Source organism: Glycine max, chromosome 7 (assembly GCF_000004515.6).
Source record: "Glycine max cultivar Williams 82 chromosome 7, Glycine_max_v4.0, whole genome shotgun sequence".
Classification (NCBI taxonomy): domain Eukaryota; kingdom Viridiplantae; phylum Streptophyta; class Magnoliopsida; order Fabales; family Fabaceae; genus Glycine; species Glycine max.
In genome coordinates this window covers 10,333,408-10,348,987 of record NC_038243.2, presented here as the reverse complement: position 1 = coordinate 10,348,987, position 15,580 = coordinate 10,333,408, and the positions used below count along the sequence as shown (strand labels likewise).

The 15,580-nt window shown below is 30.6% G+C and overlaps 1 protein-coding gene across 1 annotated transcript; it reads left to right on the top strand.

The window, feature by feature from the left end:
* Positions 1-1,284: 1,284 nt before the first annotated feature.
* Positions 1,285-4,995, top strand: LOC100785333 (zinc finger protein SHOOT GRAVITROPISM 5). Its single transcript, XM_003528950.5, has 3 exons — positions 1,285-1,946; positions 2,256-2,655; positions 3,710-4,995. The coding sequence occupies exons 1-3, from the start codon at positions 1,835-1,837 to the stop codon at positions 4,647-4,649; spliced, it is 1,452 nt and encodes a 483-aa protein (XP_003528998.1). The 5' UTR covers positions 1,285-1,834; the 3' UTR covers positions 4,650-4,995.
* The last annotated feature ends 10,585 nt before the right edge of the window (positions 4,996-15,580 follow it).

The following is a 15,580-nucleotide window of genomic DNA, read 5'->3' as shown; positions in this document are numbered from 1 at the left end:
TTTATATATTCTCTCTCTCTCTCTCGCCTCCGTTCTTCAACTCAAGGTAAAATCAAATGCCATTGTTGCACTGTATGTAATAATAATATTGGGGCATTTCAATTTTCAACAATCTCGACAATGTTAAGAACCTCATCTAGAAGAGACAATGTTGCCAATTTTAACCCGCCACTGTTAAGTTGATGCTCCCATTTTACCAAAAAGCAAAGCATCTTGAGCAGAAAAAATTATGACCCTCATTGACTACATTGCCCCCTTGAGGGTGACTTCACATCCTCATTATCGCCTTTATAAAAGCTACTTCGAGTGAAATTAATTAGAGCTCCTGCACACTTACGAGTATGGGTACTATGGTCTATAAAAGATACAAATCTGCCCCTTCTCTCAATCTTCAAGAGTGAGTGATATCAATTAAGGATTAAAAGTATTAAATACTACTCATAATTTAAAATTTGAATGAGTTGGCACTGTGACAATTTTTTTGGTAGATAAATGATATATATATTCGTATCTTTACTCATACAACAACCATCAGTCATTCATGCATACTACTAGATATCAATGAACTGGTAATCAAATTTAGTAACAAAAAATTGCTTTCTCTCCCTAATCCTAACATCACTAAATTTTAGTGACAGATTTGTTTAATTATACTATTTCGTCACTGATTTTAATTTATTTAGCATTAATTATTTTTAAATAGTGACAAATTAAATGCCATCTAGATACTAGTTTTTAGGAAGAAAAAGAAATATATATATATATATATATATATATATATATATATATATTGATAGTATAAAGATTATTTACTTTATTCAAGTATAAATTATTATTTGTAATAAGTTTATTGACTTTGATAATAATCATCTAAAAAATTATATCAATAATAATTTTTTGTGATAAGTAATTTTTTTTACACTGACAATATATGCATATTAAATAACATTTTTAACATGTTTTTAATATTTTTTATCATTAATTAAAATTTGTACAAATTCATATGTTGAATGATTAATTAGAAAATAAATTTCAGTCAAGTTGTAACTAGCCTTCTCTTCTTCAACAAACTATATATAACTGAAATTCCATTATTAAATTAGTGTAATAATTATATAACAGGGATTACATTGTGTGTGAGATGTTGGAGAGAGAGAATGACAGAATAGGAAGCTTACGTGTGTATTGGGGGGGCTTGGCCTGTATTTATGCATGCAAAGCAAAAAAAATTACTGTGTGACGAAATTATGAGGGTTTTGTTTCCTTGTGGGGATATTTCTTTTTCTCTTATGGAGCCCATTGAGCTGCTTGTGGGATCAAGTTTCGAGCATAGTGATTGGGTCTCACACACACTCTCTTTTTGAAAGTTTATTAAGGAGGGCTATTACAGACAATCCCTGCTGAAGATGAGGGTTGGAAGCAACGAAAGAAAGAAAGGAAGAGAGGAACCCTGAGAGAGAGAGAGAGAGAGAAACAATAAAGATAGATAGATAGATAGAAAGCTGATGGAAAAGCTGAAAGTTTAAAAGCAAGTTAAAAGAAAGCTGAGGAAACCGAAAGGAAGAAGAAAAAAAAAAAGAAAGCAAAAACAAAAAAAAGAGCCTTTTATTTTTCCTTCTCTATCTATGTCTTCCTCCTAGGCCTGGTGTACCTCTCTCTCCCTCTCTTCACCTCAATGAATGGTCTCTTCTCTATCTCTTTCTCTTCTTCCTTCTTACTTAATTCTATCACCAACATAGCCACAGACACAAACATAGGCACTACTTATTTCTCTTCTTAGGCCTTATTATCATCATATACCACATCATCAAAGCACTTGCCATCATAGAGTACCATGTTAGCCAATAACTTATCTCCATCGTCAGTTCCCACTTCTGAGCCTTTTCCCTGCACTGAAAATGGCACTGCCACCAATAAAAGGAAGAGAAGGCCCGCAGGAACACCAGGTGCACAATTATCATCCCAATTTTTTTGCCAACAAATTAAATCTACTCCCTCCTCATTCTCTTCACTTTATTTATTTATTTTTTTCAATTTTCATGAAACCAAATTAAACCTTCCATTAAAAAAAATTGTATATATATAAATATATATATTTGTTTCTTTTAATCCAAAACTATGTTGTTGTTTTTGAATAACATAGTTAATTATGTTATGTGTGTATTATTAACTATTAATTTATCTGTCTCGAACAGGATTGTCTCCAATATTTGATACCTGATGGTAATTGATCATGGTTTGTTGTATGTATGCAGATCCGGATGCAGAAGTGGTGTCCCTCTCGCCGAAAACGTTGCTGGAATCGGATCGTTATGTGTGTGAGATCTGCAACCAGGGGTTCCAGAGGGACCAGAACCTTCAGATGCATAGGAGGAGGCACAAGGTGCCATGGAAGCTATTGAAGAGGGAGACACCAGTGGTGAGGAAGAGAGTGTTTGTGTGTCCTGAGCCAACTTGCTTGCACCATGACCCATGTCATGCCTTGGGTGACCTTGTTGGGATAAAGAAGCATTTCAGGAGGAAGCACAGCAATCACAAGCAATGGGTCTGTGAAAGATGCTCCAAAGGCTATGCAGTGCAGTCTGATTACAAAGCACATCTCAAAACGTGTGGCACCCGGGGCCACTCTTGTGATTGTGGCCGCGTTTTCTCAAGGTTTGTAATTTATTCTTTGTTTATAATATAATCAAGTTTTGTTGATTCCACTCATACATCAGCATTTATTTAATTTGTTTTATTTGTCTATATATGGTTCTTGATTCACAAAATGGTCTTCAGTTTTCACAATTTGATAATGGAATATGTGGAAGAAAAGATGGATCTAAATGTGTATTAGAATTTGGGTTGGTGGGGGCTGATGGGATTAATTTGATTGCTTTTTTTTTTTCCTCTCCTCTCTTGCTATTTCATGTGCTATACAAGGTTTCTTTTCATTTTTTTATTTTCGCCATTTTTGAATCTGGTGATTGTGCATCAAATGACCTGAACTTGCCGGGTTCTTGTTTTACTTGGGATTTGACTTGAAAAAAGGGAAATATATTTTTTGGAATGGAATGTAAAGTGAACAATGGTGGTGGTGGAAAAACTAAAAGAAGAGATAAATAAAAAAAAGAAAAGAAAAAAAAATCAAACATTTGACTGATGGAACCTCAATCCAAAATTTTTATTTTTTTTTCACAAGCTAGCACTGTTCATTGACAGTTGGGGTAACACGGTTTCCAAAGCCCCGTTTTCCGTTGGTCGCATATAAATAATAGTAACTGTTTTGTATTTGCCTCATCATCAAAATCCTTCTTCTACAATTGCATTCCAACACCTTAAAACATCTTTTATGTTTTGTGTGATCACTCCGTTCCTTCCATTTGACATGTTGCATTTTCTTCAATTAATGATCACCACACTGCATCATAAATCTAAAAAAATGGCATGAATTCTTGACTTTCTTTTGTCCTTTATTTAGTGGAAACTGGAACCTCTTCCCCCCACCATTTTTAAAGACCTTTTTCAACCACCTTTTATTTCCACTTTTTCCTTTGTCTCCTTTTTCTTTCTTCCTTTGGGTATTTCTTCTCTAACTCTATATAAAGCTCATCTTCACTCCCACAACCAAGAATAATTATCCAAAACCCTTTTGAGTGGTTCAATATATGCACTAATAACAAACACTAACAAATGGTTATCGTATATATTCTTTTCTCGTCTTATATAGGGTTGAGAGTTTCATTGAGCACCAAGATGCTTGCAACATGGGGAGGCTCAGGCCTCATGAATCTCAACCTCTTCAACCATCTGCATGCCTTTCTAGAACAGCTTCAAGCCCAAGTCCTTCAAGTGAGACCAATTTCAGCACAGCTCCATGGCCAACAAGGATGATAATACAAAAGCCATCAGAAACACCCACAATCTTCATGAACAACCCTATTACTGCTATCACCACTGCTGAAACCTCCTCCAAGAGCAACAACAAACTACTCCACCCCAACTTGGATCTTCAACTCTCCACCCCCACCAATAACAACAACTCCAACACCTCCAACACCAACACATCAAATATTGCAAACCCCATTGATAATGCTGCAATATCAGCTAAGAGGGATCATTATCATGAGAACCATTCAACCCATTTGCAACTCTCAATTGGGTCATCAGATATGAGTGAGAAGAATGATCAATCAAACAGGAACTCATCAGAGAAGAGCAGCAATAACAGCAACAACATTAATGATCAGAATAATAAGCAGCAGTCCAACAACATGGCCTTGTTGAGGGTTCAAGAGCAAGCAAGGGAGCACTTGAGGATAGCCATGGCAGAGAAAGCATATGCTGAGGAAGCAAGGAAGCAAGCAAAGAGGCAGATTGAGCTTGCGGAGCAAGAGTTCACAAACGCCAAGAGGATAAGACAACAAGCACAAGTGGAACTAGACAAGGCCTACGCTTTGAAAGAACATGCAATGAAGCAAATCAACTCCACCATGCTCCAAATCACTTGCCACTTTTGCAAACAACAGTTCCAAGCTCGAAATGCAACCACCACCAGCCCCGACGATAATTCTTTGGTGCTGAGCTACGTTTCTTCTGCTATTACCACGGAAGGAGGAGAAGTTGAAAACGATAATATTGCAAAAGATCATGCCAAAGACAACAACTAACTCTACTACTTAGAGAGAGATATTAATCATCTTCATCATCATCTTTCTCTCTAAAGTTGTTTATTCTGTATTTTATTTTTCTATGTCCTCCTCCTTTATGGGTTAATACTTAATACCCTTTTTTTTCCATTTCAAGGCTAATATCTTTGTGAATTGGTATACCAAGTGAAGTGAAGTGAAGTGAAGGTGATCGAGTGACGTTGATTATGTAAGTGGGATATTATAATAGCGCACGGAATGGAGAACTTATTGAAGAGTGTAATTCTTCGTGTAACTTGCAGTTTATTGTGCCATGTAATTTGTTGATTAAATTTGGTATAAATGCAGACTATGATAAAAGGGTTAATTTCTCGCTGGTTCAATTACATGATTAAGTACGTTTTGATTCTTTATTTTTATGTTTCTAGCTGTTATTAATTACAATTAATATATATATATATCGTCCGTGGAGTAATGATTATGGCGTGTGCGTGCGTATGTGTAGAACATATAATTATATACATACTCATTGTACTTACAAATTAATATACTGTACATGTTGTAAATGTGTGTGTATATATATATACACATACGTAGTGATTATTATAAATGTAGGTTTTCTTTCAGCAATGCAATGAATAAGGGGTCAGGGAGAGCACTGAAAATTTGCTACCCTAAGGTTTTGGTTGTTTTGGATTTTGTGTTTGGACTATGTGTAGATCTTTGTTGGGTAGGGCAGAAGACGGAGAACAGTATTTGATGAGCATTAAAGAAGTGTACTGGCAAAAAATAAAAAGGGATACCAAATGCTTCAGAGAGAGAAATGAATACAAGGGAAGTGTCATTGCTCAAACCTCATCACTCTCTCTCACTCATGCATAGATAGAGAGAGAAAGTGAAAGAGAGAGTGTCCTTCCTTTTGGGGATGTGCTACTATTCTGGCGACTTATAAATGTGAATGAAAAGCAGGTTTGCATGTTTTTCAGTGCCACTGTTGTGAGGGGTTAATGACAGTGCAGGGACTCAGTCGTCCCTCTCAAAGGCACACAGGCACAAACAAACTCTATTCATGATGATGATCACCTTCACGTCTCTTGCATAAGAATCAGAGCCAAGTGGGAGCAGCACAGCAGAACCAGAAGAACCACCAGCATCTTTCCAAATATGCAGAGACCATTCAAACGCTTTCCACTTTCAAAGCAATTGCCTCTGTTGTGAAAAAATAACAGACTCAAAAAGGTTCCCAAAAGAAATAAAGAAAAAATAAATAAAAGATAACACACTCACAGTCACAGTCACATACGCTCGAGTCTTATTTTAGAATAAAATTCTGTGGATACCTCTATGCTAATTAACACCTTAGTAGAGAGAGATAAAGAGAAAGCTAGGGAGAGTATACATCAAATAGGTATTTGTAACATGTATGCGCCTTCTTACATTATTACTCTTTTTTTAATCCAGGTGATCACCACAAGTGTTAAACTCTTGTGGTATTAATATTGGTTTAAAGAATTGACTTTTTTCAGCAAACATCTAATATTTTTATTATTTATTTAACAAACATGATTATCTATCAATTATACTAAATCTTGTTGATATATATGTACACTCAAACTGAACTCTAGATCTACACTGAGATTCATATATTTAAGGAGGTAACTTTTTTCAACTTACTGTTATTTCATATGCAAATATTCGAGAATTGAGCTTCTAACTGCATTCTTAAAAAAACATAATTATCTGTCAACAATACGTATTATGCTATCTTAGTACACTCGAGCTAGCACTGTGTTGTGGATCTGCAAGATGCGATGGTATGGTGTGTGATAGTATTATATATATAATTTTGTTACTAGAACCGATACAGAAAGATGTAGAAAAGCCAAAGTCATGAGCAGCTTAAAGGGGTGGTATATTTGTTTGTTTTCTTGGGGGTGCTATAGCTTTAATTTTTTCCATTTTCTCCTAGGACCACGTGGTTCTTCGATCTTCTCCTTGCTAGCCTCAGCATATATATATCAGTCTCCACTATTACCTGCTGGTGCACAAAATTGCTGTACAATTATTATGAAAGTGGAAGGGGTTGCAGTGTCTCACTGGCTGAGGGGACCTATAGTGTAAGTTGGCTGGCTCACTTCACATTAAGTCTACTAGTGGGTGGGTTGAGTTGAATTGAGTCCGATTTTGAAACCCTTTTTATGTTATCAGCCCACTGATTCTCCCCCATTTATGTACGGATAAATAAGGAAATGAAATAAAAAAAAAGGTTAAATTAGCATGCTAGCTAGCTAGCTAATTTTTCCAACTCAAGGTATATATGTTAATGTTTGATTATAAAGAGTTAAATTGCAGACCTATATGCGCTAGTAATTGTAGTCGTAAAACTACTAAGGAAACTAAAAAATCGTAATAATGCAAGTATAGTTGAAGTTGTAGTTCGTAATTTTGAAGTATGGAAAAAAAAAAATACTGTTAGTGGGGTGCTAGTTTTGATGCTTCACACACTACTTGAGAAATGAGCATTCACCTACATTCTTAGGTGAGGGTATTCTATAAATTATTTTTTAAACAAAATTTAAATGTTAAAACTTAAAAGTTTCATTTTTATTTTAAAAAATAAGATATTACATTCATCCTTACATATAAGACTTTTTTTTATTAGTTTATAGAAATTAAGAATATTGATTAATGTAATTAATAACATTAATTTTGTTAATGATTTGTATCATTTTTTCAAAATTGCCTTAAATTAGAACTATGTTTTTAAACTTAGATTTTGCAATCTTCATATGAGAAAGAATGAGTTTATTTTATTAATTTATAACACTTTTTTTTATTGATTACAAATATTTTTTAGTGATTAAAGGTATTCTGATAAAAAAACAATTATTACAATTTTTTTAATAAAATCTTATAAAAAGATATAAATAATTTTTTAATAGGGTCTTATATAAAGGATAGAAATACTAGTATTTAATATAGATTTTTTTTTTCTCATAAGAAAAGGATAGATATGATACTTCATTAAAAGATTAAATGCAAATATGACATATTATATACCTCATTTCTTTTATGGGTTACGTACATAGAAATGTGAGTTTTTATATTTCAACAAGCGAGTTCTTGATTATAAAGGGCTTCAGTATTAGCACAGCTTAAAATTCTGGTTAGTTTAACATAGTAGACTCCAGGTTAAAAAAAAAAAAAAAAAGTAGACTCTAGGTTCTGGGGTATCGGAATGCAATCAATGATGCGTGTATGAGATTTACCAAAATAACAAAACATATATGGTATGCTAGAGGTCCTTACTAGAGATACAATAGAAAGCATAAAAGAAAGGAAAGGAAAAGAAAAACTATTGAAGCATGATTAATTGAGTTCTATATATGTGCAAACCCAGCACATAAATCTGCTTTTATTTTATTTTTATTTTTTCGTTTTTTCAGCTTATCAATCATTGCTTTGCAGCCACAATGAACTATTCTTCTATTCTTAAACAACAAGCTTCTTGACAAATTTGGGAAATTGATTTTATATACGAAAGTGGCATGCTTCAGAATATTTTTTTTTTTTGGTTTTGACAAGTCTTCATATCATTGAGCTTAGCGGATAAAGATGTAGTCAAGAAGAAGAACAACGAGCATTTTACAGGGACCTAACCAAAGATATAATAGAAGGGGAAAAGAGGGTAAAAATAAGAAAAAGAAGGAAAAAGACCCCTCCATAGATACAGCTTTGGTGCACCAAAATTGTCCTGGCTTCACATTGACATAAGCCCGTAAAACAAGGATATCCTATTAGATTGGGTGCTGAATCCTTCACACAGTCCTAATGGTAAATATGAACTAGCCACATACGAAGTTAATACATCGATGACTAAAATTTATTTTCCTTTTTATTTATGCTAATAAAGAAATTTGTTGTTAGAAATTAAAAAAATCAATGTTAGAAGTATATGTATTTTTGTAAGTGTACTTTAAATGATCGTTATGTTTCTTATAGCTAACGATTTTTTTTTAAGTTAGGTTCACATTATAATAATTAAAAGCCGTTGGCTAACTTACGAAACTAAGTAACACTTTTAAGACCAATTATAGCTACAATTTAAATGTTTCAGTCACAACTTTATAAATATTGTCAGAAGGTATTCACAACATTTATTCAGTTTCTGGAAAAAGGCGTAGGCAACACTTATTCAAATGTTAAGCTAAGTTCAAACAATGATTTCCGGTTTAAACCACCATCCAATCCAATTAAGTGAATTAGTTACCAATCAACCTAATGTCTGTTTTATTGCTCTAAGTAGCTATTATTATTAGTATGTGAAATATCTCAATTTATGTTGTATATACGTGAAGATCTGACCTTTATTATAAAAAAAGGGTAAAGGTAATGGTCAGACTCTAGTGAGCTCCTTGAATTTAACTATTGTGTAATTATGGAAATAAATATCAAAAAAATTTATACTAATAAATGGACTTTTAGGTAGGTGAGAGACTATTATGTGAAAGAAACTCACTTGAGGGAAAGATAATTAGGAGTATAAGTATGAGATGAAATTTTATATTAAGTAATATTAGAAAAGTTGAGAAAAAAAATTCATAAATGAACTTTAAAATTTTGAATTAAATGTGATATCAAATTCACTAATATGATCCATATAAATCTTTCAAGTGTTTAATTCTCCTTAGTTTTTATAATATACACATTGTCATAAGCAAGGAAGAAGAAGAGGAGAAAGAAGAATAAATTATCTAATGAATATTTATGATAAATATTTAACCTATAATTACAATATAATCATTTTTTGTCAATCCAAGGTATTTTTAACTAGAAGCTAAGGACTAATATCTTGATGGGTTGAAATCTATTTAAAAATTAATCTCTCTCTCTACGTATATATATATTTTTTTCATACGCAAACTAACGCATCAAAGTTAGGGATAAAGTTATTATATGTCAATTTTGACATACTATGTTAGTACCAACTACATAAGAATTATTAAATCGTATAAGAATTATTTTCAACTATAATTTATGATAAATAAATAAATAAGTAAATAATTGTTAGTTAATTATTAAATACAAAATAATTAAATGGGAATAAAAAATGTTTTGCATTAATTTTATACAAATGCTTTTAACTGCTGCATGTAAAAAATTATAAACTTTTAAAACATGTAAAAACGATTTTTATTTAATGTATTCAATAAATTAATGGGCAAAGATACCCTAGTTTATAGGTAACTAACATCATATCGAATTAAATTAGATTTGAGTTCATTCAGGTTGGATTTTAAAAGTTTTGTTATATGGAGAAGTAAAAGATTTTTGTTACTTATAATTTTTTTATAGTTTTTTTTTTTTTTTTTACTTTAAACCTTAGTTTATCACATTGTCAAAAATAATTTTTTTCACTAGACTTAACTCTCATTGTACCTATGACAAATTTGATCCATAAGAATAATTTTCCTCTATATTGTCTATTATAAATAATTATTACACAATTGATTATTCTTAAAACTTTTGACAATGATTTTCATCCATATAAATAAATAGGAATGAATTGGTTTTTTTTACACATTGTTATATAAAAGATATCAGTAAAAATGTCTATTAATTTTTAAGGTTCTCACTGTTATATGTAAAAAATAAACAAATTACTCTCATCAATCCAAGTTCACGTCAATAATTGTTATATGTTTTAAGAATGTTTTTGAAACAATTAAATAATAAAAATCTTAAAAGATTAAAGAAAACATTTAATAAACTTAAAATAAGAGTACACCCGGACCAATTTGCTTAAACTTAAAAAAAATTAAGAAGAAAATAAGATTTAATTCTAAAAAAAATGAAGCTATTTTTTTAAGAAAAAAATAATTTAGACAAACACATAAAAAAGTAAAAAAAAAATGCTTATGTTATTAAAAATGATTTTTTTTTTAAAAAAGTAAGTTTTAAAAACGGACTAATTATCTATTGTATGTTTTAATAATAATTTTCCAGCTGTTTATAATAAAAAAGTATACAATATTAAGAGTGTAGTTTGTTTTATGTTTTAGGAAAATTTTATAATTGTTGAGAAGGGAATGAAAAGAAATTAATGTTTTTTTAAATTATTTTACATCCATTGATAATAAAAATATTTATAATATAAAACTTGATGTCTATTTTATGTTTTAGTAATAGTTTTTCAAATATTAAGGAGAAAAGTGTTGCCTAAAATACAAGTATTGTAATGTTTCATTACTATAGCCTACATGCATATGAAATCTTTATATATCTTCTAGGGATAAGAATAGGGGAAAGTTATAGGGAACTATTGCTTACTTGTTTGAAAGTTTGATGAAGAAAGGACCAAGAGAAGAATCTCCTTAGATTTGAAAGGTAAGAATTGTAAATGTATTATGAGCCTTGACTTCTATGCAAAAGTGTTAGAATGATTAAGAATACGGGAAAAAAAAAATTAAAGGATCGTAAGAAGGACAAAACAAAATGATAGGCTTGGTTATTTGGATCTAGACGTGTGGTTATCGTGTTTAGTTACATGTCTTTTTTAAATAACCAAACTTTTAAATTAAAGATCCTACATAACAATTAAGGTTGCTTTCCGAGTGCAGATTTTTTTTATATCAGAAGTATAGATCTAATTTTCCATCAAGAATGTACGATGAATAATAGAATTACATTAAATTATTGATTAACTGAAAAACTTGTTCAATGAATCAGTACAACTGATCGGTTGAGAATAATTCAAAACCAATGCAAACACACTGTATTTTCATAGTGGGTAGCTGTTTTTGGTTGATTTTTATTTTTTGGTAGTGTGTTTTAAAACATATTTGGGCATTTTTATTTCTATAAGAAACTTATTATAAGAAACATATGTTACTTTTAGTAGTAGGTTTTGCGAGCTTAAAAAATGGTTATATGTAATTTATTCTATTTTTCAAAATTGGTGTGCTATATAAGTGGGTGAAATGTAATTTGTTAATTCTCATATACGATTTTTGAATTCTCTTCTTAATTTGACAATATGATCAGTCCAATAAAGATAAATTCATTGAATATTTCGCTTTTCCATCACTCAACACGAAAATGAATTTAAAGGAAGAAAATGTGTATCCATCAATCCCATTCTCCTCCTTGTATATTATGAACATCCCAAATAAATGAGGATTTAGTTATCCATAATAGTTCACTTTCTTGGCCATTTTCCCACTCCATCCAAAAAGCCTCAGCTGAATGCTAGAGTTGTGGCTTTAGTGGGGAAAAGGGAGAAAAGTGTTGTGTCTCAAGCAGTTTAGCCGGTAAGTGTAAGATCAAGTGGGCCTTCAGTTATTTCACTTTAAGGAGAAAAAGAAAGAAAAGAAGAAAAATGAAAACCAATCAAATTCAGTTAACCAACAACATACACTGAAATGGAATAAATTTCAGTGGTTGGTGATCAGATAAGTCTAGAAAATGGTTGGTTTCATCAGGTAAAGTTTCAATATCTGTTCACATGGAATCACAAGAGTTCTTCTTTTCTTTTATATATATATATATATAAGAAGGATATTTTCTAACCAGCAACTAAATATCAATTTCTTTTGAAATATAAAGATCATAAATTTAAGTTTAGTCTATTCTAATAAAATATTTTTTTACACACTACTAAAAATGAAATCCTAATTTTGTTGGTGACTTTTAAGGTTGAGAGAATCTGTACAATTTTGAGGCGTAAATCTGATGGACAGACTTGTGTCGTTGTATTATGTACAAAACAAATGAGGCCCAAATTGAGTAATGATCCAAGTCAATAATTAACCAGAAACACACATATTCATAGGCCCATAGTTTGGAAGGAAGGTGCAAAGGATTCCATGCTCAAAGTCATCATTGAAACTGGACCTACTTCATTCAAGTGCTTTCGTACTGATTTGCATTCGAATGAGGCCTACATTTATTCGTAAATTCTATGGGTTGATGACCCAAAAATCAAAGTGGTCCAAGCTTTGGTAATTTAAATGTAAAAGAAAACTGGGTAATTTTTTTTCTTTCTTCAGAATATATCATTTCCATGCACAGTCACAGTGATGGATGGGGCATGTATCATATAGCAATTGGAAGATTTTTATTTCCTCTGTAATAAAATGATAAAAAAAAATTATATTTTTTTTTTGTCAAAAGATCATTAGTTGAAAATGTCCAACAACAATATAGGACTATAAAGGAAAAACATTACAACAATGCACAATAAATAAGCAATAGCAAATGAGCACACACGGCCAAAGCTAAAAAAAACATATCTTTTATGTTTAGAGATTTTACCCCTCCTTTTTCTTTTGAGAAGTGAAAGGGGGCAGAAAATTTGATTGCATATGCTGGCTTGGATCATGAAAAAATGGTAAGAATCAGGTACAAGAAAATTAGCCCTTATTAAATTATGGGCTTGGTCAGTCCACTAGAAGTTTAAATACCATAAAAAAAAAAAAGAGAGAATTGTTAAGGTTCCTACACAAAGCCATATACGCATTTGAGAAATGAGAAGCACAAGTTGCCAAAGTAGTTAAGGACCGAAAACAACATCAAACTAGTTCACATTTGTATACAGAACTCAACTTTTGAATTAATTAAAAAGCATCATATTTATCAGGCAGCAACAACGTGAGCCACGGGCTCCATTTGTCTTGCTGTAATTTTATAAAGTTATCTATTATGTCACTGTCTTATTTAAAAGCCATACTGCAAATAGTAGTGATAAGTTGTACAACTTTATTCAACACGCCAGTTTTATGTTTCAAAGAATAACAAAAATATGTACTGTATATAGTATAAAATACACCAAATAAATATGGCATTATTATTATTATTATTATTAAAGATCAGAGGGCGTGGAGTGGCTTCCATTCTTTGTGTCCATGGAATCAACAGTGTTCACACAGAGTTATTTTCTTTTTGAATTGCTGCTTTAATTTGCTTTACATTTGGATTGGATTGAATAGCATAAGCAGCAAGCTATGCTTCAGTAGCATATGCATTTCATGTAGCCAGTAATTAACATTCAAAGCATATTGATATAGAGGTGTCACCTTATTCAGGAGCATAAAAAAAACTTAACAATAATGATAAAAAAATTGCATGTAATTTTTTAAAAATCATCAGTAAAATTTTAGTGACACAAGTATTAGTAACAAATTTTTTTTGTCAGTAATACTTTAGTTTCTATGTGTCTGTTTTCATCAAATCAGTTCATGTAGTTTCACCTGAGCAATTGGTTGATCCTCTCAAAAAATGCAAAAGAATTGCCTAAACCATTGTTCACTTCTTTATCCTGCATTAGACCCGGAAACTGCATGAAATCATACTTAGTTTTAGTAACTACCAGAGGGGAAAAGTTCAAGACATTACACCACTAATTCACACTATTTAAAAAAAAAAAAAATTATATTTTTAATTAAAAGTGAAATTATTTTGATGGAAAGAATTGAGTCCTTTTTGAAGAACTTCTCATCTCTCATTTAGTATCAATGAATAACCACAGGTAACATGGTAAAAGGCACATTGGATATCGTTATTTGTTTTGGCTTTTATTTCCACCAATTCAATCAAGCATGTCGAATTTATTTAAGAGGAATGTTAGGGTCCTATTCTCATACGCACTTTCCTACACATATTTTCTCCCATTGGTCTACATCAACTAATTTTTTTGAACCTATTACTTATTTATGGAGGTGTGTTAAAGGAAATGTACTGTGTCTATCTTAGCATTCCTTGTCTATTTAATGGGTGAATTTATTTAAATTTATTTCTAAAAAAATACTTATTGTAATAAAATAAGAAATTTTGTGTTTTCTAAGTATGTTTAAAAAAGTTATTTATGCTTATTATGGTAAATAAATCCTATTTACTTATTAAAAGAACATTTTTAAATAACGCTTATTTTAAAATTATTTTAAGCTTAAACAAATCAGTCCAATATTTGGGTGTCATGGAAAGAAAATAAAAAATATATATTTTTAGAAATCACTCATAAGTTGGTTGGAGCTAGGATTGCATATAAATACCAAAGCAATTAAACTATTCAAAAATTTAAAAATAAAAAAAATACCCGACAGAATTATTAAGAAACAGTTTAAAAATAAGAATACAACATTTAATATATATTAAAATATAAAGTTATAAAAATTTTCGGCTAGTTAAAATATTCAATAAATATATATTAAATATTTCATAACAAATATTCTTTCACGCTATAAACGATAGCTTTATACTACTATCAATTAAAATAAAAAGTTAAGCGTTGACCTTTTTTTATGTGTTTGATTTTATGAAAGTAGAAATGAAAAAAAGTGAAAAGTGCAAATTATGATCTCTGACATCATAAGAGAACGAAACTAACAGGAAACAAATCTAGTGTGACATAAGAGGCGAGATTTCCGGTAGCTTGGGTACTAGTTAGATTTTTGAAACACAAGGTTTAGAGGGAATCAAAATAGGAGGAAAGAAAATTGAAAAAAAAATACGTATTATTATGTTTTATTTTTTTTTTTAGATGAAGAGAAATGAAAGAAAATATAAAAAAAAATTAACTTTACAAAATAAAAAGTTTATATTTTTTTTTTCAATTTAAATTTCAAAATCTTCTTTCATTTCTACCCAACACAGGGTAAACTTCCTTTCTCTCGGTAAATATAGTTTGTTTTTTTTAGTTCACGAACAAAATTTTTATTGTAATTCCTATAATATTTAAACTTCTTTTTTTTCTCAAAAAAAATAAAACTTCTTTTTTTATCCTTATGTTATTTATCATCAAGTAAGGTTGATTGAATAATTGGTAATTCTATATTATATTTTTTTTACGTGACAACTTTCGATAAATCATGTAACACTTTCATAATCTATTACAAATAATATATTAAAATATAAAAAAATATTGCTAATGAAAATCTCAACGACATTAATGAAAA

Coding starts and splice junctions, on each gene's coding strand:
- LOC100785333 (XM_003528950.5), top strand. CDS start 1,835: ATGTTAGCCAATAACTTATCTCCATCGTCAGTTCCCACTTCTGAGCCT. Junction 1,947..2,255: donor AAGGCCCGCAGGAACACCAG/GTGCACAATTAT, acceptor GTATGTATGCAG/ATCCGGATGCAGAAGTGGTG. Junction 2,656..3,709: donor TGTGGCCGCGTTTTCTCAAG/GTTTGTAATTTA, acceptor CGTCTTATATAG/GGTTGAGAGTTTCATTGAGC.